At 33.0% G+C, this 25,184-nt stretch overlaps 4 protein-coding genes across 4 annotated transcripts; 1 reads left to right on the forward strand and 3 right to left on the reverse strand.

Annotated features, from left to right (window-relative positions):
- Window positions 1–3,515: 3,515 nt before the first annotated feature.
- LOC110873155 (histone H2A) lies at window positions 3,516–4,195 on the reverse strand. Its single transcript, XM_022122084.2, has 2 exons — window positions 3,923–4,195; window positions 3,516–3,823 (listed from the first exon to the last, which is right to left on the reverse strand). Exons 1-2 carry the CDS (start codon window positions 4,130–4,132, stop codon window positions 3,587–3,589), a joined length of 447 nt encoding a protein of 148 aa, XP_021977776.1. The 5' UTR covers window positions 4,133–4,195; the 3' UTR covers window positions 3,516–3,586.
- Window positions 4,196–5,789: 1,594 nt separating this feature from the next.
- LOC110870222 lies at window positions 5,790–12,524 on the forward strand. Its single transcript, XM_035976056.1, has 11 exons — window positions 5,790–5,860; window positions 8,881–8,960; window positions 9,446–9,513; window positions 9,596–9,886; window positions 9,980–10,243; window positions 10,340–10,423; window positions 10,711–10,743; window positions 10,851–10,934; window positions 11,036–11,119; window positions 11,838–11,918; window positions 12,011–12,524. Exons 1-11 carry the CDS (start codon window positions 5,790–5,792, stop codon window positions 12,116–12,118), a joined length of 1,248 nt encoding a protein of 415 aa, XP_035831949.1. The 3' UTR covers window positions 12,119–12,524.
- Window positions 12,525–13,380: 856 nt separating this feature from the next.
- On the reverse strand, window positions 13,381–18,602 carry LOC110870233. Its single transcript, XM_022119430.2, has 7 exons — window positions 18,581–18,602; window positions 18,337–18,483; window positions 18,115–18,225; window positions 17,576–18,014; window positions 16,516–17,480; window positions 15,128–16,345; window positions 13,381–15,044 (listed from the first exon to the last, which is right to left on the reverse strand). Exons 1-7 carry the CDS (start codon window positions 18,600–18,602, stop codon window positions 13,381–13,383), a joined length of 4,566 nt encoding a protein of 1,521 aa, XP_021975122.2.
- A 1,680-nt stretch (window positions 18,603–20,282) lies between these two features.
- LOC110870242 (replication protein A 70 kDa DNA-binding subunit B) lies at window positions 20,283–24,936 on the reverse strand. Its single transcript, XM_035976057.1, has 13 exons — window positions 24,902–24,936; window positions 24,677–24,818; window positions 24,319–24,388; window positions 22,620–22,817; window positions 22,433–22,532; window positions 22,119–22,331; window positions 21,881–22,013; window positions 21,605–21,810; window positions 21,396–21,516; window positions 21,133–21,312; window positions 20,979–21,047; window positions 20,794–20,865; window positions 20,283–20,688 (listed from the first exon to the last, which is right to left on the reverse strand). The coding sequence occupies exons 1-13, from the start codon at window positions 24,910–24,912 to the stop codon at window positions 20,470–20,472; spliced, it is 1,734 nt and encodes a 577-aa protein (XP_035831950.1). The 5' UTR covers window positions 24,913–24,936; the 3' UTR covers window positions 20,283–20,469.
- Between the last annotated feature and the right edge of the window lie 248 nt (window positions 24,937–25,184).

The following is a 25,184-nucleotide window of genomic DNA, read 5'->3' on the forward strand; positions in this document are numbered from 1 at the left end:
GCATCGGTCATCAACGTAGAAAAATCGTTCTTTCCAGTCCTTTATGCTAGTGGTAATCCATGTATAGCAGCAGGAGTCCTTATCTCTAACCTCGAAGGTGTACCAATTACCGGACCGATTCAATTTGTAAAAAGCCCGGAACACATCCAAGTCCGGGTCGAATCCCAAACCACGACAAGCCAGCTCAAAATGACACACCTTGGCAAGGCCAAAGGGGTTCATTTGAGAAATGTGAACCTCGTGGAACGTAAGGACCCCGATCAAGAACTTCGTCAGAGGAAGACGGTAGTTACAATAATCGAACAAACGTGTGTAAACCCCTATTTTCCCCGGAGGAAACGGAAAAATAGGCGTGTCCTTTTCGGGGAGAACAGGGTGCAGAGATGCAGGGATTGCATATCTTTCAATATACCAAGTTAAACCACTTTTAGTCAGAGTGTTAAAGCAACCGGACAGGTTGTTTTTCGACGCCATGTAAGGAAGAAGCTAACCTGTTTTGCAGACCGCTTGTTCTCAGAAAAGAAGGAATGGAAAGGGTGACGAAGATAAAGAGTGAAAAATGAAAAGTGAAAAGTAAAATCGGATTAGTTTTCCCCCTTTATATAGGGATAATGGAACCGACTTCAAACCGCCAATCAGACGACGACACGTCATGACAGCTGACGCCCACCAACCGTCACATCAGGCGGGAAACGTAAAAACGACTGTCGGTTACCCAACTAAGGTCACCGCCTAGAAATTTGAAATTCAAAATATTTCTACGAAACAGCAAATCAGAAACTTTAGACCGCCAAAATTGCGTCGTCATAGTTCGAAGCTGTTATCTAAGAAACGCTACGAACTAGGGGGAGTTGATGAGGATACGTCCCTAACCGGACCGAATCATCGCCACAAACAGAGCCGAATCACGGCATACTAAGATCAGACCGGACCTTGCACCACAAAACGGGCCGGACACTACGATGGTGCGACATAACTAACTGGGTCCCACCTCCATAACCGTCATGATAGCGACTGGTCCGACTCTAACTAACTTGCCACATCAGCACACCCAAAAGCTATAAATACCCCGCCAAGGCTTCCAGCAATGGGTAATCGCTACTCTCTTCCCCTAATCTCTCCTCTCTCTCACTGACTTATTTCCTCCTCACAAATACTTATTCTCACGCCCGAGCTTGGTCATAGAGAGACCCCCCCCCCCTGTGACGAGGCTAACGGTGTGACTGTCTCTTGTGATCTTGCAGGTTTCTTGCCGGGTCATCTGAAGCTATGCTCTGACCAGCTCGTATCAACTGGTTCTTGAGTCTTCAGGTATAAACATCGAACTAGAAACATCGCTTAGACTTTTACCCATTCTGTTACGAAAAAAATTCTTCTCTGTAGCTCTTCTGTTTTCAACCGGAGACTCATCGGAATTTAGGAACTTCGGAAAATCTTCGAACACATCCATCCTAGATCTGTTCTTTGATTTCAGAGGCGGAGGAGAGGGGCAAAAACGATGATTTTCTTGAGCGTCGGCAGTGTGAGAGAGAGAGAGAGATGGTGAAGGTAGCAGTCGCCGGAGGATTAGATGGTAGTGTTGTGGCAGCGATGGTGGTCGGCCATAAAGAGGCGGTGGCGACAATGTTTCTATTTGGGTAATCAGGTGTTGTTGTTGAAACCAAGTTGTTTGTGGTTCACGGTATCTATTTTGAGGGTAATTCAATGGTGGTTATGGGTTAGAGGGTGGTGGCCGGAGGTAGAGGAGAGAGAGGTAGAGAGAAACAGAGATAGAGAGATGGAGGCTTTGTACTACGTGTCTGGCAACTTGACCTACATTTGGTCATTATATTGTATAAGGGACCCACCTCATCTTGCCACATAGGAAATTGAGTGCCACGTAGGATAAAAAATTAACTAAGTTAGTGTTTGGTTAACAACATGGTGCCAGCACAAACTAAAAGTGAAGTTGGAGACTTGGAGGTGTCGGGTGTCAAAGTGTTAGTTGGGGGTGGCAACGGCCAAAGGCCGATAGTTGAGGGAGATAAAATCCAATAACCCATTTTAAAAAGTGAGAATCAAATTTACAATTTGTGCAAAACACGGAGAAAATATTAACTCAACAAACGGATGTAATTTTTTCTCTTGAAAATAAATTCACATCCATTTTAGTTATAGAAAATATTATTTAAACAGAGTTGCAATTTTTTATATTTGAACTTTACTATAACCATTTGTAAATCTCTATTTCAAAAAATTGTTTGTATTTGTGAGCCGTGTAGAGGAGGGTTGGGGTGTGGCGACCAGTGTGAAGGAAAGCAAGAGGAGATCAACAATTGGGGGCGAGCATCTACATGCGAGATACATATGAGTGGATGAGATGAGAGGATATTGTAACGGGGCTATCATCTTGGGTTAAACTGAAAAAAAAATGCAGAGTGGGACCTGTTGTAACTATTTGGTCCGGTTTGATTATAAACAAAAGCATAACCCAAACCGGAAAAAAATCGCTTTTCAAAACTACAAAAAGAAAACAAAACACTAAACCGTTGGTTAATTTGATTTTCGGTTTTTCTCACCCCTAGTTGGTTGTCTTTGACGTGGCCAACTACGTGATAGATCATCCCAAAGTATTACACTCCTCACTCCCACCAGTTTAACATGTATAAAAGTTACACAATTTTTATCAACACTTTTTTTAATTAAAATTTCCTTAAATTACAATATCAAAAAAATATCTCACATACTAGCATTCCAACTGACATACAAGTTAGGGGTGTTTGGCCTAGTTTTTATTTTTTGGCTTAGGCTTATATTTTAAAATAGCTTATAGCTTATTTTCTATCATTTGATAAGCTTTTTCTAAGTGTTTGGATTAGCTTATAGCTTATTTATATCATTTGCCCTTACACAAAGAAGGCTTCTTCAAATAAGCTAAAAAACCATCATCAAATAAGCTTATTCAAATTAGCTTATATAAGCTAATAAGCATAACCTTAAAAAGCTAAACCAAACACCAAATTAAGCTTATTTTGTAAAAAAAGCTAAAAAAAGCTATAAGCTTTATTAAAAAAGCTAGGCAAAACACCCCCTTAGTTTTTGTCAGCAAAAAATCATTATTTACATCCATAGAATTCTAGTTTCTTAATCTTGCGAGCCAAATGTTGCAAAAGGTGAATTTTGTCATCACCTTTGATCTTGCAATAAAATTACAAATACATAAAAACTATTAAAATCTCAATTTGACTAAATCTGAAGGTAAATGTTGTTACCAAACACTAAAAATTAGCCAACAAACCTTCAATTTCACTGTAAAAATTGCTGAACACAAAACGTAACTTTAAGAAAATCCATCAGTATCTTCAAGTGGGCAGGGTACAACTATTTGATATTTGACTGGTTCTCATTATGTGGTATGTATACCGTTTTGATGGAAAATAGATTTATGTTTTTGTGTAGTTTGTTTGTTTAGTTGGCTATTTTGTTTTTAGCTTAGAAATTCACAAAAATAAATTTAACACAATAAACACCAAAAAAATAAAAACGAAACAAGTGGTTTCATTCATCTGACCATATGAATTAAACTAAAACAACATATCTAACTAAACTATTTCGCTTTCTTGGGAGATTTAGTAGCCTTCGATGGAGACTTAGGTTCTTTAGCAGCAGTCTTCTTGGGCAAAAGAATCGGGTTAATGTTAGGCAAAACACCACCATGAGCGATCGTAACTCCAGCCAAAAGCTTTCCAAGCTCCTCATCATTCCTAATGGCTAACAACACATGTCTCGGGATTATTCTGTTCTTCTTGTTGTCCCTTGCCGCATTCCCAGCCAACTCCAACACCTGCAAACAAGAAAACAATATAAACAACAGATCTGGAATATAAATATATTTCAACTTTAATTAGCTAGATTAGATCTGATAATAAAAATGAATGCTTACTTCGGCTGCTAGATACTCTAGGACAGCAGCAAGGTAGACGGGTGCACCGGATCCAACACGTTGAGCATAACGACCTTTCTTCAAAAACCGGCCGATTCTACCGACCGGGAACTGAAGACCGGCTTTGACTGAACGGGTCACCGCCTTCTTCCTTGGACCGCCGGCTTTCCTTCCTGCGGCTCCCTTCTTCACCTTTCCGGTTGACTCCATCTCTAAAAGGATCTAAAAGAGAAAGTAGTGATGAATTTGTTTTGGGTTTGGATGATGGTGAAGGAAGTCATGGAGATTTGTTATATATAGCCATCGTCAAATGGGTTGGATTCAGGATTTTAGATTCCAATCCGCGTGAAAGGCGATGGACCAATGAGAATGCAGCTTATATTTTTTTATTATTATAAGATTAATTATTCAAATTTTCCCCGCCTAAAGTTTTTCTATACACCCGTTTACTTGAAAATTTGAATATAGCAAGTTTTAATGAGTTTTTTTTCCCTTAAAAGTGTCATGTAATAAAATATTTACCAAAATGGTGTTGTTTTAAAAATATTTAGTGTTTTTGAATTATTTGGTTTTCTCACTCCTAATCTAATTAGATAAGTTATACTTTTAATAAATAAATAATGAATTTTTATAATCCTAACTATTAGCCGTTGGTCGGCAATGGTTTCAATTTTAAAAATAACCAGTAGTGACCCTAACTTTTCACATATTGTAAACCAATAGATCTTTAATACCATAACCTTAATTTCTTTTATCCCTTAATTTCTTTAATACCACCACTGGTTACTTTTTAAGTTGGAATCGTTGTCGGCAAACATCTAATAGTTGTGATTATTAGAATACATTATTCCTTTAATAAAGCTAGACGGAACCCACGCGATGCGGCTGCAACAAATTACAATATCAACATGTCACACCCCAGTATTTCAACATCACCCGGTGGGTACGTGAGAGTAGTATGTTACTTAGTCAGCTTGATTTTCTTTTGTTAATGGGGTTGTGATATTTGTACAAGCTTTAGTGACATCATCATTAATGTATTCGTAGCATTAGTTCTACTTGACGTGTTTATGAAGTTAGGTAATGAATATTTGCTGATCGTTTGGGTCGGTATACCTAAATCATGTTGATAATAGTTTAAGGTTGGCGGCTTAGATGGCTTTTTAAAAGCAACCACACCTCCTTACATCTCAGCCTACGTTTATAGTTGTATATGATATCAATTATGAACATGAATATGCATCATATTGTTATACTCTTAGCATTAATGCTTTATTTGGCTCTGGTATGGTGTACAATATGCCTTTGTGTTTGTTTAAGAGGTTTATTTGTGTAGGCTATTGGCCCTGCCTACACGTATTATTGACATGTGTTTAACTTTCCTGCTTCTTCAAATTTTGTCATATCATCCTCGCATGTCCACGTCTTTATATGCAGACTTTGTTGTTGGCACGTGTTTGTTTGTTGTAAGGGGTTTGAAGGAAATGACGACGAAAGATGTCTGGTCGTCATTGTTATGGCATGACGAATGTCTTTCATTCGCAACCACAATAAAAACCTTTTTATGAGCCTCATGGCAAAATGAAAACCTTTTATGAGCCTCATGGCAGGATGAATGTCTTTCATTCATAAAAACCTTTTTTATGAGCCTCATGGCAAAATGAAATGAAGGTATAATGCGCAATGTCTTTCCTAGCATGGCACTTCGTTGCAGCTACGGAAGAGTTTTGTATAAGTCTATTGGAAACATTTCAAGTTCAATTCACCTATGCTAACTTCTGAGCCATTTATGATGGAATAAAAAAATTATATTCGTTTTGCTTTTAAAATACTCTTTTTTACTTTCTTTATAGTCTTGGACATGACAATGGGAAATCCGGCTAAACTTCTAGCACGACTACAAAAATTACTAATAGCGTTATCGCTTATGATCAAAAGGTAATCGAAAGGCTATCGAATCTTACTAACAGGATTGGTCGCAGATCTTCGTCACAGGCAATTGGAGCTGCAATCTAAAATTAATGCGTTATATGAGGGCGGACAGGAAGTAGAACAGGTAGATTAATTTTTTTTATTTAGGCTTTATGTTATTATGTGTGTTATGTAAGTATAATTGATTGTAACTTTTGATTTCCAATATCATACATACAATCAATTGAAATATTTTGTAGGCTTACTACACTCTATTTGCTATTAATCATGACGGTTGCGCGATAATGCGTGTTTTTATCCCTCTACTTTACTAACTATCCATGCCTTAGACCATGTGTAGCGGTTAAGTCAAATAATGCCCCCACCATGAGGCTTTTTCCGACACGTGGCAGTCCAGTCAGCATGGGGCATTATTGCAAAAGTGGCGTAGTGGAAATAATGCCCACCATGAGGCGTTTTGCGACACGTGGCAGTCCGTTTTTTTAATTTAAAACATAAACAACTTCATTAATTTAAAAAAAAAAGTTACACTACTTGAAATTAAAAACAAAAACAAAAAAAAAACTGAAAATAAAAAAACTGAAAAAACTTCGTCCTTCTCCTTCTTCTTATGCGACCTTCTGCCGCGTTTCGATTTGTTCGGCACCAGTTCGGGTTGCGTCTCCGGCACGACATCGGGTTCGGCTTGTTGTGAAGGTTGCGACCCGCCGGCTTGACCATAGCCGAAGGTGGGAGGCACGAACGGAGTGGCGCCACTCAAGTAAGCCGCGTACGTTAACATGCTCGGGTCCATGTTTTGAAGGTTATACGGGTGTTGCGGTTTGGTTGTGTTCGGGTTCATGGGTCTTGCGGGGACACCAAAGGGGGGTCGGAATGGATGCATATTTGTATAAAATATAGAAGAAGTAGGAGAGAAAGTGTGAGTTTTTTTTTTTTTTTAAATAGGAAGAAGTGGGTATTATTTATATAGTGGGTAAATTTTTGAATTAAAAAAAAATATTAAACAAAATGACCGTTGGTAACGGTCATATCTCGCCCCTCTATGCAATTTCAGCGTTTTATATAAAACGCCACCTTGATTTAAAAAAAAAAACGCCGAACAACGGCTACCGTAATGGGGGGGGGGGGGGCGTTTTTGAGAGTTTATTTTTTCTTTTTGAATTTTTTTTTATAAAAAAACCGTCTCACTACGGGTAGTCTTATAAGGGGGAGCGGGGCACCCTCGGTGACTCCCTTCAGGGACCATTGTTGCCGAGCGGTAAGGGTGCCGCCATCAAATAGGGGAGGGAAATCGGGGAGGGGGTTGGGGGAGAAGTCACCGCACAAGAAAGAGAGGAGATGGTGGGCCCATAGCTTGTAACAACCAATCAATTATTTTTTTTTTTTTTTGAATAAAAAATCAATTCCCCTAAGAGGGGTGCACCCCGTACATTTTTGGAAAAGAGCGAAATTATAGAGGGGAATGACATGGCAACTTATAATTCGGTTAAAAAAAGTTTCTCCTCACCTCATTAGTGGGTGCCCCCTTCACCCTAACTTTTATGTGAGTGGATGAGAGAGAATTTGTAAAACTTGATTAAAAATTTCATAGTTAATTTTAAGTTAATAAACGTATTTTTTAGTGAACTAGTGGGGATCCGCACATTGGTGTAGTCGACAATTTTTGAATATTTAACGAGCTAGTCTCGAGTAGATCACAACCAGGTTTCACATACATTTGGCAATCCATATTGTATATTAAATAAACTAGCCTATATTCCGTGTGACACACGGGTTTAAAAAATACAATTAATAACCTATTATTCAATATGATCTTTTATATCTTAACAATCAAAATAACATTTAAGAGCATTGACATTGGTGCCTTCATCTTCATTTATATAATTTAATATAAAATTTATTTTTCTCTAAATTATCTTTAGTTTTAAATAACCTATCACGTCCATCTCTATATCTATATCTTTATCTAACTCACAAACACTAATTTTATTATTTATTTCTCTTTCCTACACACTCACAACAAAAAATATAGTTTATTGTATTTTTCTTCTCTTTAACCGTACACTCTCATCACACTAAAACTTTTTAACTTTTACTTTTCAAACCATATGGCTAAAGCTTTACTCAACCCTATTTTGGGAAGTTGGACTTCAAGTTCCCAACATAGGGTTTAGTGAAACTCTAGCCATATTATTTGGAAAGTAAAAGTAAAAAAACCAAATATTATATATTTGCAAAAGAAATTTTTTATATGATGTCTTTATTATAAATTATAACACTTGTTTTTTTTTTGGTGGGAGAAACATAAAAAAAGGATCACATTATATGTGGGTGGGTTTTATTTTTTTGGATGATCCAAAGTTGAAACAGATCCAAACACTTCAACACTACCAACAGTCACAAAAATTAAAAACACACCAGACTACTACTCGCTTCCCCCTAGGGTTCTTCAACACTCCACTCGCTTCCCCCTAGGGTTCTTCAACACTCCCACACTCTCACTTCTCTCTGCGTTTCGTATCTTCAACATCCAGACAAACCCTATAATCTCTGAATTCCGCATCTTCTTCAACATCCACAGACGCGATTTCACGATTTCACTCACGAAAAGGTTATACACTAACAGTTATCAGAAATCACAGCATTCGGTAAAAAAATTTTGAACTTATTTCTTGCTTTTTCACAGATTTCGTAGTTTTATTTGTTTAATAATGTTAAATAATGAGAATCTAAGTGTCGGAAAACAAAATAACGATGACCAGAAGTTCAATCGTTTGTGTTTCATTTTTTTTCTTGACTTGTTTTTCTATCTAAGTAATGTTTACATTATGTTTCGTTTTTCATTAAACCCTAAAACGTTGATACTGATCAAACCCTAAATGTTTTGTTAGTGCTAGTTGATTTTCATTTTAAACCCTAAAACAGATATTTTGATTGTTTGTGCTTGATTAATGCCCTGGTTATTTATAATTTTGACACTTTTTGGTATTTGATATAAGATTTCTGGTGATAATGATGGTTTTTAGGGCTATGATTGATAATGGTGATGTTTTTATGCTAAATTTTCATCGTGATGTTTCTATGAACTGTTATATGAATCTTCAAGGTCGTTGTTGATTTTCTTTACTTCAAACCATAAAACGGAGATTTTGATATATGTTCTTTCAAACCTTTAAGTTATGCTTTAGTGTGGTAATTGAAAATTCTTACGAGTGATCATTGTGAATTAGATTGCACAAACTGTATATGAGTGTTTTTACACTGTTTTCGGTCAAAAATCTTATACGGTTTGAGTAAAAATGATAGACTTTTTTGGGTTAAAATGTTGCTGGTGAAAGTTTGCTAATGTAAGAGGCTCTTCTTAAAGTGGTTTCCATGTCGTTTTGATGTTCATAGTTGAAGGTACTCACTCACTTTAACTGTTATTGCATTCATTAGATACCCACCGGATTTCGTATGTTTTTTATATGAATGCTATAAAAATCCTTGTAAAAATTCCTTATTATTTCAGTGTTCTATTTTATATTCAAGTTCTGCATATGCTAGTGTATTTACCTTCCTAATTGTAAGTATCTATTTCATTCTGTGCAGATATGGATTCAACAAAAAACGCTCATTCATTCCTAGCATTTCTTGATAAAGAAGAGCCTATCTTAATGGTAATTTTTTTTAATTTCGTTGCCCTGTTATATGAATATTTGAGGTTATAATTTGACATGTTTGTTTTTGCTTTATTTGGAGATACCAAGTGATTTTGCAAAAAATCTGTGGGGCGAAAAAATACCATATTATAAAACTGTTGAAATAAGAGATGGTGAAAAACTGAGAAAGATGCGTATTAGAAAAAAAAATGATGGGCCGGTGTTTACAGATGGGTGGATGTTGTTAGTTAAAGAACATCAATTGAAATACAAAGATGGGGTACTGATCACAACAGTTGGGAAGTTGAAGTTTGAAGTTTTGTGTTTTAAAGATTTGGTATGTCAGAACTCGTATATTACAGCACAAATTGAATCAGAACTTGGAATGTGTGTAAGTGAATTCATATTAGTTCAGTACTCATTTTCAACAAATTTTTAATTTTTTGAAATTGTATAGTAATAATTTGTTCAATTTCTTTTATAGGTAATGCCAGATAAATTTTATCATGACTTTTACGGCAACAATTTCAAAGGTGGAATGGCGAAGGTTTATTTTGGAGAAAGATTTTGGAACGTAAGACTGGAAGGAGGCTCGGACGATGGTTATTTCAAGGATGGATGGCGTAAGGTGGTTGAAGAGGTCCCTATAGACAACGATTATTTCTTGGTTTTTACCAGCCTGGATTTAGTAAGCTTTGATGTTTCCGTATTCGATCCTGACACCGGAACAGAAGTTTTTCTAAAAAAGGTTGACTGGTTGTTTTAAAAGTATATATCGAAACATATTAATTAAAACTGTTAATAATTATACTGATTTTTGTCTGAGGTTTTTTAAATTTTCTAGTCTACTGCGGATGATGATATGATAGTTGAACAAAAGTTGCCGGCTGATGTGTGTGAAGATGATCTGGAAGGAAATAAAAAAGATGTAAGTATTCAGCTTGTTCATTTTGAAAGTGTTTTATATGTTTAACAATTTTTAATATATTTATTTGAATTATTATTTAACTTTTACGTATTCATGCTTTATTAGACAAAGATAACTCCAAAAGTGTTTTATATGTTTAACATTAATGAATTTATTTATTTGAATTATTATTAAACTTTTACATAATCATGTTTTGGTAAGAAAGAATGAAAATCCAAAACATTCTTTATTTATTTGAATTATTATTTAACTTTTACATATTCATATTTATTGTTTTTATTGTGAAGGTTAAAGGCAAGTCCAAGGTATATGAAACTCAGGTATTTAAAACCAAAAATGAATACCGCTCAAGTCATTTATCGTTATATATTTCATAGTAACATGTTTATTTAAAAGTTGTTACTTATTTGTGTTACTTTTGATACAGACACAACGAAATCTTCGGAGCAGAATTAAAAGGGTTGATGCAGCAGCAAGCACTGGTTCTCCGGTCTTGAAATCCACAGACCTGGTAGAAAACCAAATTGTAAATTTTTTGACATTTACGGTTTATATTTTATAGTAACAAATTTTTATAAAAGTTATTAATTATTTGTGTTACTTTTGGTACAGACAAAACGAAATCTTCGAAGCAGGATTAAAAAGGTTGATGAAGCGCCAATGACGGGTTCTCCAGTCTTGAAATCCACAAACCTGGTACAACAACAAATTGTAACTTTTTTTGACATTTTTTATTGTTTACATAGTTCATATATCTTAATTATGTAGTGGCTTTCGTTCAATATGGTTTCTGCAATAAATGGGTTTGGGTTTAAATTGTTTGCTAATAATATAGTCGCTATTTGTTTGGTTATAATATAGGCGTTATTTCTTAATTGATAAAATAGTGGTTTGTTCATTTCTTTTTGGTGATAATACATGCTTTATTTGTTTCATGATAATATAGTCATTTGTTCAATTGGTTTCGTGATAATATAGGTGTAATTCGCTTCATGATAATATAGTCATTTGCTCATTTTGGTTTGATGATAACTTAGGAATTATGTGTTTCATAATAATATAGCTGATAGTATTGTTTTGCATGATAATATAGTCTCAGGTTCCTTTCGTGATAAAATTGTTTTTAGTGATAATAGAGTGTCGTGTAGGGGTGTTCAAAATTAGTGGAGGAAGTTGTAAACATCCTAAGAACGAAGTAGTACTTTTATTTGTCTCATTTTTATTTGTGTGTGTTTAGGAAATCGGATATCCGAACTTCGGATATCCGAAATTTCGGATACGGATTCGGATAGTGATATTGACTATCCGAAAAATTCGGATATCCGGTTTTGAACACTCGTGTTTGTTTCGTGATAATATATAATCTCTATAATATATATCTAGAATATGTTCTACTTAATTCAATTATGTTCAGACGAAGCGCAAGAAGACACTTCAAAAAGTTAACCCACAATCACCGGTTTTGAACTTCACAAGATTTGCGGAACACAGAATTGTAAGATTTTATAGATTTTTTTGTGTTTCTTTGTTCAACTTTTTATCCAAAGGCTATATTTAATGATGACTGTAATATGTTGTGCTTTTCAGCGACTACCAGCAAAAATGTCATCTGTGTTGGACTTATCTCCTGTTCATCTCAAAGAAGTCAGTGTTCAAAACCTGACAGGTGAAGTCAAGAACATCATGACCAGATAGGAAAAACACCGCAAAGGGTTCCGGTATGCATTTGTTGGATGGTCGAATTACTTGAAGGCTTGGAACATCAAAATTGGAGCAGAACTGTTTTTTGAGTTCAACAACTCAAGCAAGGTCTTGACATTGACAAAGGTTGTGGATAAGCGTGGTGTTAAGAAGAAGAAATTGCGTGCATGACTCGGAAGTCTGCTTGTGGTTGTGGTGGTTTTTATAAACAATATATATGCTACTTTCTTTTGTTGGGCTTTAGAGTCCTAGTTGGTCTAGAAAAACTTGGGGCTAAATTAGACAGCTTTTAGTTTATTTTGGGTTGGGCTTTTATGTAAATCAAGGTTAACAGGTAGTCAGGTACATGCATGGTTGGTTGTTATTTTTGGGTAGAATAACTTGACTAATTTTGATATTATGTCTTACGTTTAATGGTAATACACAGTTGACGTGTGACGCACGGGTTTAAAAAATACAATTAATAACCTATTATTCAATATCATGTTTTATATCTTAACAATCAAAATAACATCTAAGAGCATTGACATTGATGCCTTCATGTTCATTTATATAATTTAATCAAAAAATTTATTTTTCTCTAAATTATCTTAAGTTTTAAAAAACCTATCACGTCCATCTCTATATGTATATCTTTATCTAACTCACAAACACTAATTTTATTATTTATTTCTGTTTCCTACACACTCACAACAAAAAATATAGTGGATGGATATGAGCCTCTAAATATACAGGTTTACTTTAACGTCTTCACAAATTCTCTATTATAGAGATATCAATGTAATGGTATTTTTGTTGTTTCCTCTATTTCTTTACGTATGATTAATTATCGTTCGCATCCTTCTATACTTTGATTATCTAAATTATTATTACCATATGTAAGAAATTTAAAATATAAATGTATAAGAGGTCTTTAAAATTAAATAGATGAAAAGTAATTATTTTGATATAACACAATTATAATTTAATAAATAAATACGTATATATGACTAAATAAGTTATATATAAAAAAACACAACTTATACAATGTTAATACATATGATATAAATAAAATGTTACTTTAAATTTAAATTACATCTGAATTTTTATATATACTACTAAAGTTATCATTATATTACATTTTAAACAATGGCAATAAATGAAAATAAGGATAATAATATTCATACAATATACTAACGTGTCTGACTTAAACTAAACATAAAGCGACATACACGTACACTTCACTGTTACTGAACACATGATATTTTAAATTTACATTACAAATTTCTAAAAACTTCTTTGTATACGACATTTGAGGTTGTATCAGAAAGATTTCCATCACTATCTAGAATAACAATTTTGAGGCCATCTCGTCGGGTAACTCTTGATAATGCAACATACAATTGACCATGTGTGAAAACTGGGTTTTTCAAAAACAAACCAACTCTAGAGAGTGATTGTCCTTGACTTTTGTTTATGGTCATTGCAAAAGATACCGCAAGTGGAAATTGTCTTCTTTGTAACTTAATGTGAAGTTTTTTGTCTGTAGGTATCAACGTAATTCTAGGAATATAATGACGATCTCCAATGTGACTTCCAGAGATAATCTCTATCTGTATAACACGTTTACCCAAAGAGACCACCTTTAATCTTGTTCCGTTACACAAACCACTTTTTTGGTCAATATTTCTAAGAAGCATGACCGGAACACCTACCTTGAAAACTAACCTATGATTCGGCAAACCAGAAGCTTTAATTCCATTAAGAATATCCGGGGAGCATAATGTATCATCTAAATTCTCATTAACCATTTCTGTTGGACAGATACTATCTGAGCTTAAATATTCCTTCTCAACTCCCGGAAAAAGTGACAGCATACGATCGTTAATTTCTTGAACAACATCATTTGTTGGAGCTAGAATGGCTCTTTGATGGAAGTAATTTTGTTCATTGAAATTATATATAAGAGAAGGATATACAAACTCGATTAACTCTGAAATGGGATCAGACGAATGTTTGATGAGAAGATCTTCGGGTATTTGTAAATTTGTATTGCCGTCATTCACACCACCAACATTACCTTCCCCTATATCCAAAAGCCAGTTTGCAAAGTTGGTAGTTTCTTGTATTTCAGATGGATCATTTGAGGTACTCAACCTCAAATTTTTGGTCAATTTTAGGACTTTGCAAGTTCTCCAAATATAAGAAGAACTTAAAGAAGCATTTACAATTTGTTGTCTGCTTCCTCCTGGCACCACAGGTAGTATTTGTCGGAAGTCTCCTCCAAAAACTGTAACTTTCCCACCAAATGGTAATTCTAATGATGCTGCAGATACAGATCTAAAAAGGTCTTTTAACGATCTGTCCAAAGCTTCAAATCCATGTTTATGTACCATTGGTGCTTCGTCCCAAATAATAAGTGATGTTTCTTGTAATAAACGTGCAAGATCGCTATCTGGCTTAATGAAACAAAAAGAATCCTCATCTAAATTGATAGGAATGTGGAACCGGGAGTGAGCAGTCCTCCCTCCTGATAGCAAAAGAGATGCAATTCCACTGGAAGCCACACTTAAAACAATTTTCCCTTCAGATCTTATAGATGCACATAAAGTCTTCCAAAGATATGTTTTTCCAGTTCCACCGTAACCATAAACAAAAAAAACCCCTCCTTTGTTGTTATCCACCGCTGTGATGATTTCTTCATATATAACCCGTTGTTCATGAGTTAATGAAGAGAAAAGGTTACGAAACTCTTCAGCTAATATCTCCTTGTCGTAAGCCAACTCTTCACTAAGTAAAAGATTGTTTGCGGAAGATATACAATGATGATTAGGAAAAGGCATACTGGAATACCTTTTAAGAGTGGAATTATTTCGAAGTAAAAACTTTTGGATCTCAAACAATGTTAGGTTCTTAATTTGATCTTCGTTAAGTACTAAACCTGTCAAATAATGAAATTAACGTCTAAATTATATATTACATTAACTTAAACATTTATATAAAATCTATTATAATGGAAAATACCTGGATGTTTTAAAATACGACGTTGCTTGTAGAGAATGTCATCTGATAAGTAAGTGAAAGTTTTTTCCCACACAAATTCAGGTCTAGACATACTCTCGGACATTAACATTGTACAAAACAAACTTCTTAAATAATAACCCGATCCGGTGAAACTGGCTTCTATAATTGCTTCAACATATTCATTGTCATCATCCAAAAGGCCATATGCATAACATGCATCTCTAAAAGTAGGATACTCAACATCATTTACGGTTCTAATATCCTCAAAATTTCTTGGACCTTTCACCTTGTTCAACAAAATCCTCAAATAATAAGCTTCACCGACTGAAGGAGAAACCGAATGAATTCTGCCAATTGAAAACCCTCTTTTCCTTGGTTTCCACTTACGTTTGTTGCTCTTCCAGACAAATTTTGTTGGGAATTCGACATAAGTAAGTTGACGTGCGCCTGGGTATTTTTGATTACAAAGAAACCACTGTAAAAACATTGAAGCATTCACTGACGGTTTATCTAACACATCTTCTATTTCTTCAAATTCTTCATAGATAACATGTTGTTGTCCTGGAAGATGAAAAGGAAGCCTAATGACAGAAGGATTCCTATAATGTATATCATAAGAAAAAATCCGCCAAGACGCTTCACAAGCAGATATGTATCTACAACTATAGTAGTCTTTGATTTCATCAACCGTCTTTTCTTGATCATTTGCTTCTTTACTTGGTACAAAACAAATTGATGCCCTATCATGACCTTTGTTTATATATTTAAACAAATATTTTATTGATCCGGCCTGATTGTACCACTCGACATTGATGTGTGCTTGATATCTTTGTAACAGAATTTTGTTGTATGGCACAACACTGCGGTTATCTAACTTGACATCTGACTTCTCAATAAAAACACCATTGTTACGTCTTCTATAAACGGGAAAACCATCACCATCTATGCATGTAGATTCACGGAATTTTTTGGGATAATTTTTTGAACACTTTCCGTCAATCATGCAGGGACAATTCATATTTTCAACACCACAAGGACCATGAATCATGAACTCACTTACAAGAAAATATAACTCTGGTTCTTTGTCTTTGTCAGGTATTTCGGCAGAAATGAATGGATCGATATAATCAACGGTTGGAAGTTTGTGGTCGGCATGCATAAATAAGCACAAATGAGCATGAGGCAAGCCGCGCTTTTGAAACTCCACCGTATATACAACTAAAAATAGAAAAAAACAAATTTTAAATTGTGTATTATATTTACTTTTTAATGTTTCCTACCGTTTACTAACTAAATACGCATATAGAACATAGTTTATAGTTTATTTATTATAAATGTCGAAAAAAGGTAGAAACGTTTGAAGACAAAAACAAAAAAAATTAAAATACCTGCTTGAAGCTTTCCCAGAATTGCATTATCCCTTAAGTCTTTAATGATGGAATCCAACTTGATTTTAAATAACCTACATAAAATATCAGGCCTATCTTCCGGGTTAAGAGTCGTGTCCTTATGAAACCTCTTCACTTCAGGCCATTTTGGGTTACATGTGATTGTTATGAAAAAATCAGGATATCCATACCATTTACAAAGGGACATGGCATCTAAATAATTTTGAAACATGTACCGTGCACTACCAGTAAAAGACGAAGGTAATATAACACGCTGACCGATTTTAGAGACATCACTTTTGCCTTGTTCTTTAACGGAACATAAATTCTCAAAAGTCTCGCATCTTAATTTCTTTTGTTGAGTACGTATGTATAAGAGCCTTTCGCTTTCAATCATAGTATACGCATCAACCAAAAATTGTTGAAAAAGCCTTCTGGAATTAAGAACCAAAGAAAACGTATTCAATCTGTCTTGGATTCTATAGCAAAAGTATTCTCTCATTGTGCACGTATGTCTTTTACTGGTGGTTGAAGTAGAAACATCACTGCTGGTTGAAGTAGAAACATCACGATGAAGGATATCAATTCTATAACCATCATCACCGTACACAAAAAGTAGGGGATATTGAAGAGCTAAATAAGAAGGATGTAGTTCACTAATACGCTCGAGATAACCTTGTTTACTCTTCACAATAATATCTCTAGGTTCAAACAAAGTGTCAATATCTCCAACTATTAAAGCAGCAACTTCAGAAGCAGTTGGCAAGTTATATGTCCTACCATCTTGATTCCTTTTTGCAATAAGGCGTATCTTTAGATTCTCACAAGGATTTCTTTGAAAACAATCTCGCGCCATTCTGTAAGACTTAACCAACTGATTGTGTGAATCTAACATTGCCTTCAATTCTGTAATAATTTCAAAATCCAAATTTTCGGTACTTGAGGTGGAGTCTTTTTTGCTTTGCCTAATTAAAAAAATTAAAATATAAAGTAAATAAGGATTGATAAAAAAAGATATTTTTGGAATATGAAATTTTGAAATATTACATAAAAAACATACCCTAAAACAAATTGTCTGTTTGCAACCTCATTCTCAGTATCATATATATATAACTGAGAAAATTTAGGCTTGGATCCATTCGTTGGTATAAGACTTCCAATACTATGATAATTTTCACCACTAAGTCTGAATACATACGGAGATTTACCATTGTTAATGGAGTTATCTACTTTTCCACCCATGGAAGTAAAAGAAAACATTGAGTTGTAACGACGAATGTTTTTCAAAAAATGAATGCTTTTTGAGTCCGAAGAAGTATAAAGACTTTTATAATCAGAGGGCGGGGGCTTGAAATCGGGAAGTTTGACTTTGCTGTAACCACAACATAGAGAAAAACTTGATTTAGTCTTTCTTTGATAACTTCTTAAGACTTCATCTTTCCATAATTTTGCATGACATGTTTCACATATATGACTCTGATCACCATGATCCAAGTAATCTGTTAATTGTAAAGTTTAATTTTAGTAGTATATAATTATAACATAGTATTGTTAAATTGAAAAGAATAAATTTAAAAAGCTTTGTAAATGGAATATTACCTTTTGATATGCCACAAAATATATTGGTTATAAATTCTCTGGCAAAATGGAGTTTTTCTCGATAATTGTTCAAGGAAGATAATTGAATATTCTTATTTGACGTATAAGTACCTGAAAAAGGAATTCGTATTTAACAATTGTGAATATATATATATATATATGTTAACTACTGATAAGAATTTGAATTTAGAGTTTGAAAATATAAATAAGTAAGTAACATACCTTGTGGTAATTTGATAGATGCTTGTGTACTTGACCTTTGAAAGTTTACTGATGGAGATTTAATTGCTTGTTTTTGCCTATCACGATATTGTTTCCTGATGCTCCGACAAAACTTTGGGCTACTATAATCATCATTGGTGATTGAAGCTGTGAAAGATAGAATGTTGTATACAAAGAGAAAAAGTAAATGGAAATATGTACTTTTTTATTAAATGCAAAACAGGAAAATTAATAATTTATATACCATTAGTAATATCTGATAGCATAGGTGTAAAATAGATATTGGAAGAATGAACAGTGGTATGTTGATTTGGATTTGATTGATAAGGAATAACAACTTCCTTCACATAAGGGACACTTCTATTAATTGGTGAATTGTTATAACTGAATTGGATATTTGATGAAGAAGTACCTGCCAAACATATGACAACTATTAATAATAATTTGAATTAGTATTTTGTAATTAGAAAAATGAGACTACCATACTTTGACAAAATGTGAGACAGGGTTGTGTACTTGAAATTGGAATGTTTGGTGATGTAGAATTCATGACTTTTTTTTTGCTATCCAGATATTGTTTCCGGATGCGCCGATTAAACTTCGGGCTAGTATAATCATTATTGGGGATTGAAGCTGTGAAACAAAAAATGTGGATAACAAAGACAAAAACATAATGAAAATATGTAGTTTTTAAAGAATTGATTATAAATAAATATGTACCATTTGTAACATCTGATAGCAATGGTGTATAATAGATATTTGAAGCAGTGTCAGTGGTATGTGTGTTTGGAATTGATTGATAAGTATTGACGACTTCGTTCCCATAATCGGCACTTCTGTTAGTTGGTGATTGGTTAGAAGTAAGTGGGACATTTTTCAAACCTGCTTTATGAAAACAAATATTTAGTATTGTAATAATAGTGTACGGTTAATATTTGCATAAAATGAAATTTTTAAATTAAAAAATATGTGAGTAATGAAAATTAACTTTAAAATATAGCTTATTCATAAATAATTAATGGTAAACAGATAAATTACCTTTAGATTTTTTGTGGGAATTCCTTTTATCGATCTCTTCTTTTCGCATAAGTATTCTTTCTTTACAATCTAGAATGAATACAGCTATTTCAGCTATAATCAAATAGGTGAAAAGTAAATAAAGTAAATACATACCATTTGTAATGTTAGAAAGCGGACTTCGCATTTGAAAGTCTGAATAAATATAAAAAACTTTCATTAGTTTCAAATTATTGTTTTATAACCAGGCAAAAATTAATATTGAATGGCATATATTAATGACAAATAGGAGAAGGTAATGAAAACATGACCTTTCCCTGTGGAAGTAAAATCACAACGTTTCGTTTTTTTAACTGCCATATGTAATTTCCTTTTTTGTCGCATAACCTTTGCTTCAAAAATTCCCTCGTTTTGATCTGTGGATAATATATGGTATAAGTAAGGAAATAAATATTTTACATAGACTCAAACATAAGCCATATTTAGAGAAGTATTTGAAAAATTAAAATTTTCACATGTTGAGTTTTAAAATTACATAATAAGATGTGGAATACTTTGACATTCAAGGATTTGAATGTTTAAAGGGTATAAACTTTTAAAAATGATGTTTTTTGATAAATTATGTAGTACAATCGCAATATAAAGATCAAAGTTAAGTTTAGAATAAAAATTAGTGTTTCTCATGTATTATATATGAATGTCGATATTTACAAAAGATTTGAGGGTTTCCTGTAACTACTATCAACTGAAGATGATAATATATATTCTTAAAAAAGTTGTTGATAAAGGAGCAGAGTTTAAAAAGTGATCAACCTTATCTAGTTATATTTACATTACAATGACATAAAATATAATGTTGTCAAAAATAAAAAGAGAAATGTAACAAAACATTAATACATTAAAAACCAAAACATAATAGTTGCTTTGGAATATTGTCAAGAAGCATTCAGTACAACAAAAGGAAATTAAACTTCTTAAACATAAAAGCTGGAATGATCCAAAGCTTTTGAAGTAGTTCTTAAACGATAAACATAAGTTAAAACACATTAAAATAACATAGGAAAACAACACTTAGAACATAAAGACTGTAAAGTCTTCATTTTTCAATTTTTGGAATTAGGAGAGTTGGTTTCCCAGGTTTAACTGGTTTGGTGGTTGACATTTCTCCATTTTCATCAACATCATAACTCTCAACCAAGTTTTTCTTGAAAGCAGGTTTTTGGTTTTCCTCTTAAAAATCGCAGGCTCACCAAATGGCTTACTTGCCATGGCAGTGTCATCCAAATTTTTGGCCAAAGGGGTGATGACATTATCATCCATGGACTCAGTAGCAACCTAAAAATGATATACAAAATTGGTGTAAAAAAAACACTGAAAATTGGTCTTAATTATATAAATTATATTGTAAAAATTTAAAAGTATATAATTAATTTTACATACCTTCGATTTGACGTCTTCGTTTGATTTGGTACCAACAGTGACTCCCATAATAACATCAGTGGAGTTATCATCCTGCATTTTTTGTATAGTACAATTTTTATATCAAACAACTAAAATACTTCATAAACATATAATTGAAGATAAAGTATAATAATGAGTAATTTTAAAGAGTACACAATGCATACATTCAGGTTAACAGTATCTTCTGAATCCATATCAGTGAACCTGTTGTTCAAAGAAGCAGACTTTTCCACCTACAATGTTTTTCAGAAATTGAGTATGTCAAATATGTTTATATAGTAAATGAACCGGTAATTAAGTACTGAATCTTAATATTACCTCAATGTTGTTTGCTTTCTTCTCAAGCTCAAATATGATATCCTCATCATCAGTCAATTTAGAAACACCAAAAAACCAAAAGTTGTTTTCAATGTTGAACTCACTTATATCAATCTTAAATGCAAATTTTTTCCCCAAAAGAGCTTCAAACTCGTCAGGATACAGACCCTTATCACCACCCTGTAGTATATATACAAAAATATTATTGACATATTACATGGGACAAAAATAAGAATTTGCAAAATTAATAAATGCAAACTTACAGCAACGTGTTTCTCAATTAAGTTAGCTGCAGTTGTTTTTAGAATTCGGCAAGCATCTCTGTCAAACAATGTCAATGACACAGTTCCACTTGAATCTTGAACAGTCAATGGAATTTTAAGCCTAAATCACAAAGTGTCAAAATGTAAGGAATGAAATATAAACAGCTAAGAGAAACAATAACTTTCTAACAATTTAAATTTCTTTACACCTTTGAGTATATTGAATCACAGTGTCCTTGCAAGTTGCCGTTTTGCACTCATAAACCTCTTCTTCATCAACCAAGACACCAACCGTAGGTGTATCATTATTAACTTTTTGGAAAACCTTCTTGTTACAAGCTTTACAAGCAAAATAATACCATGGCAAATCTTCGGATATCATTTGAACAGTACCAACAACAACAACAGACTTGGCCTATAAAATAAGTAGTTTAGTTATAATGACAGAAATAATGTTAATATAAAAACATAGTCATGTACTTTACCTGATTGAGATTTACTTCAGCTGTGTTGTTGAATTCAGATCTAACAACATACTCATCATACAATGATAAAAAAATTCCAGAAAGCCGAGAAGATTGACTCGAACATGACGAAGCAGCAAAGTTTGTAATAAGCCTGTTACAAATAATTAGATTACATTAATATTTCTGTAATTATAATAAATTACCGAAAAAAATTGAATAAATGAATTCTGGGTTTTCATTAATTGAAATGATTAACCTGTTACGAAAAGAAGTCATTTCATCAACATCAGAATTGATGAAAAGCTTTGAAACATTGAAACAGCTGTTAACATAACCAAAACGACCAAAGTACTTCAGTGTAGCAAACTGCAGAATGACAACAATAACACCATGTTGTTCTCTGTTTTCCCAGTGCTCTAAAATCCGACCAGCATAAGAATCCCACAAAGACAGGTATATTGAATCCATCCTTCACAAAAAATATTCTAAAATCAGGCTTAAACTAAATGGGTAAAAATTATAAATTATGAATTTATAATCAATAGATTGAATACGAATTAAAATACATACTCTAGATCTTGAATGATGACATTGAGTTTCTTGGTGTCTTTACCCCTTGCTGTCTTAAACTTCTTAAGGTCTTTAACATCAGCAACAAAACCAATAACATCTAGAAAATGACAGTCGGGTTAAATGTGAAAACATATTACAGTATTTAAAAATTTAACTAAAAAACATGTATGAGGTTTTTAGTCACCTATAGATTTGTTTTCTGGAACAGTTTTGTCGATGATATCCTTAAAGGATGTGAATGAGAACCCATAGATGGGACCATTGAAATCCTTACATGGATACACATCGGTATCACAGTAGATTCCCAGCTTGTTTTTGTTGTCCACATACTTGTACTTGGACTCATTTAACCCAATAGTGGGTTTGACAATGAAATAGCAATCTGTTAGAAAATTTGAAAAATAAACATAAAAGAATTTAAAAAACAATAAAAAGTGAACATGTAAGGTACATGTAAAAAAGTTGGTATGTAAAACTTAAAATTTAAAAAATATTTAGAAACTAAAAATACTAAAGTTACAATTGAATGTTGTATTATTAACTTAAAATTAAAACCACCAAACAATGTACAAATATATTATGCAGTTGCTTATTTATACAGGTTATAAGTTATTGCATATAACTAAGTTATAGGTACCTTTTAGTTCTACACTATGTGGATGTCACCAATTTATTTTTAATAAATTTAAGGATAAGGTAAATGTAAGTATACAAATATTATATGATGTTTATAATATAAGCATATAAGGTACTTCAATGAGAATGTGGTCAAAACTTGTGGTTGTTCCATTTGAAACTACTCATAACTTATTAGGGATAAGATGATAATACAATTGAATATACGTTATTGAATATACCTTAACTTATAAGTACCATTTAGTTCTACACTATGTGGATGTAAATAATTTCTTTTAAATAAATTTAAGGATACGGAAAATGGAAGTATACAAATAATTTATGATGTATAAAATAGAAACATGTAAGGGACTTAAATGAGAATATGGTCAAAAGTTGACGTTTTAACATTTGGAACTACTCATAACTTTCTAGGGGTAACATGATATTACAAGTCCTAAATTAATGACATGTGACTAAAAATAATTTAAAAAAAATACATAAACAACCAACCTCCATAATCTGCCATGTATACAGATAAATACAAAAACTAAAATTTCATAACTACATTTATTTTAAACTAACACAGCTGTGAATAACTCTTTATGTAACAATTAAACATGCAAGTTTATGCATAACCAAACATTGTTAAAATATACATGGCAGTTGCTTATTTCAACGGTTATAAGTTATTGAATATACCTAAGCTATAACCCCCTTTTAGTTTTACAATATGTGGATGTAAAAAATTTTTTTTTATCATAACTAAGGCAGCTGTAAATGAGAATATGGTCAAAAGTTGACGTTTTAACATTTGGAACTACTCATAACTTTCTAGGGGTAACATGATATTAGAAGTCCTAAATTAATGACATGTGACTAAAAATAATTTAAAAAAAAAACACATAAACAACCAACCTCCATAATCTGCCATGTATACACATAAATACAAAAACTAAAATTTCATAACTACGTTTGTTTAAAACTAACACAGCTGTGAATAACTCTTTATGTAACAATTAAACATGCAACTTTATGCATAACCAAACATTGTTCAAATATACATGGCAGTTGCTTATTTCAACGGTTATAAGTTATTGAATATACTTAAGCTATAACCCCCTTTTAGTTTTACAATATGTGGATGTAAAAAATAACATTTTATTATAACTAAGGCAGCTGTAAATAAGTTAATATGAAACAGTTAAACAGGCAAGTTGTTGCATTAAATATAAGTTTAACAACTTTAAAAGGTTTTAATAATATACCTGATTCATTCAAAAGTTGTTCAAATCTCGGAAACCATCTTCGGAGAACATTGGCTTGCATGGTGGTTCCCTGTCAAATAAAACATGAAAAGTAAAAATAATAAGGATAATAAGCACAAAAAATATAAATACTTTACGGAGATTACAGACAAAAGAGACAGGAAACTTCATTTTGACATGTTACAGTGAGATGTTCATAAGCAGAAGGATAACACTTTAAATTAAACGGATAAGTAATTAGATAACCAAAACTTTAACAAACTGACTGGATGCAAAGGTTATAAGTTTGTTTGAGATGTAAAATATTTCAATTTGTTTGTTATTTCAAAAACCTCTTCTTGATATGAGAAATATATACCTCTTCATCAACAACGATCATTTCGATTGAGTAAAACTGCTCTGGATTGTTATACATGGGTTGCTTCCATAAACGGAGTACACGAACCTTCACAGTGTAATCACGGCGAGCCAAATCCAAATCCTTCAAATAGGTGATGTTACTGTATCAAAGAAATATGCGTTAATATTACTATGTATAAAATAGGATATGAAACAGTAAATGGATAAAAATTCAATTCCCTACCCGTGCTCCATTAGTTCACTAAGTTGCTTCACAGATCAAATGGAAGAAGGAGAGTTCTAGTTGGTGAAAAAGGAGGAAGGGGGAGTGGATATAAATAATGAGGGATGGAAGAAAAAAACAAAACTATATAAGGTATATGAAAGTAAACAGATTCAGTTTTCTTTCTTGGATAGGTAGTAGAATAACTAAAAGGTGAAACAATTTGAAATGGTTTATTTGTCCTTATAGTTGACCGAGAAAAAAGTTAAACCTTACATAACCTGCAAATTTCAAACCATGAACC

Source organism: Helianthus annuus, chromosome 8 (genome assembly GCF_002127325.2).
Source record: "Helianthus annuus cultivar XRQ/B chromosome 8, HanXRQr2.0-SUNRISE, whole genome shotgun sequence".
NCBI classification, from domain to species: Eukaryota; Viridiplantae; Streptophyta; class Magnoliopsida; order Asterales; family Asteraceae; genus Helianthus; species Helianthus annuus.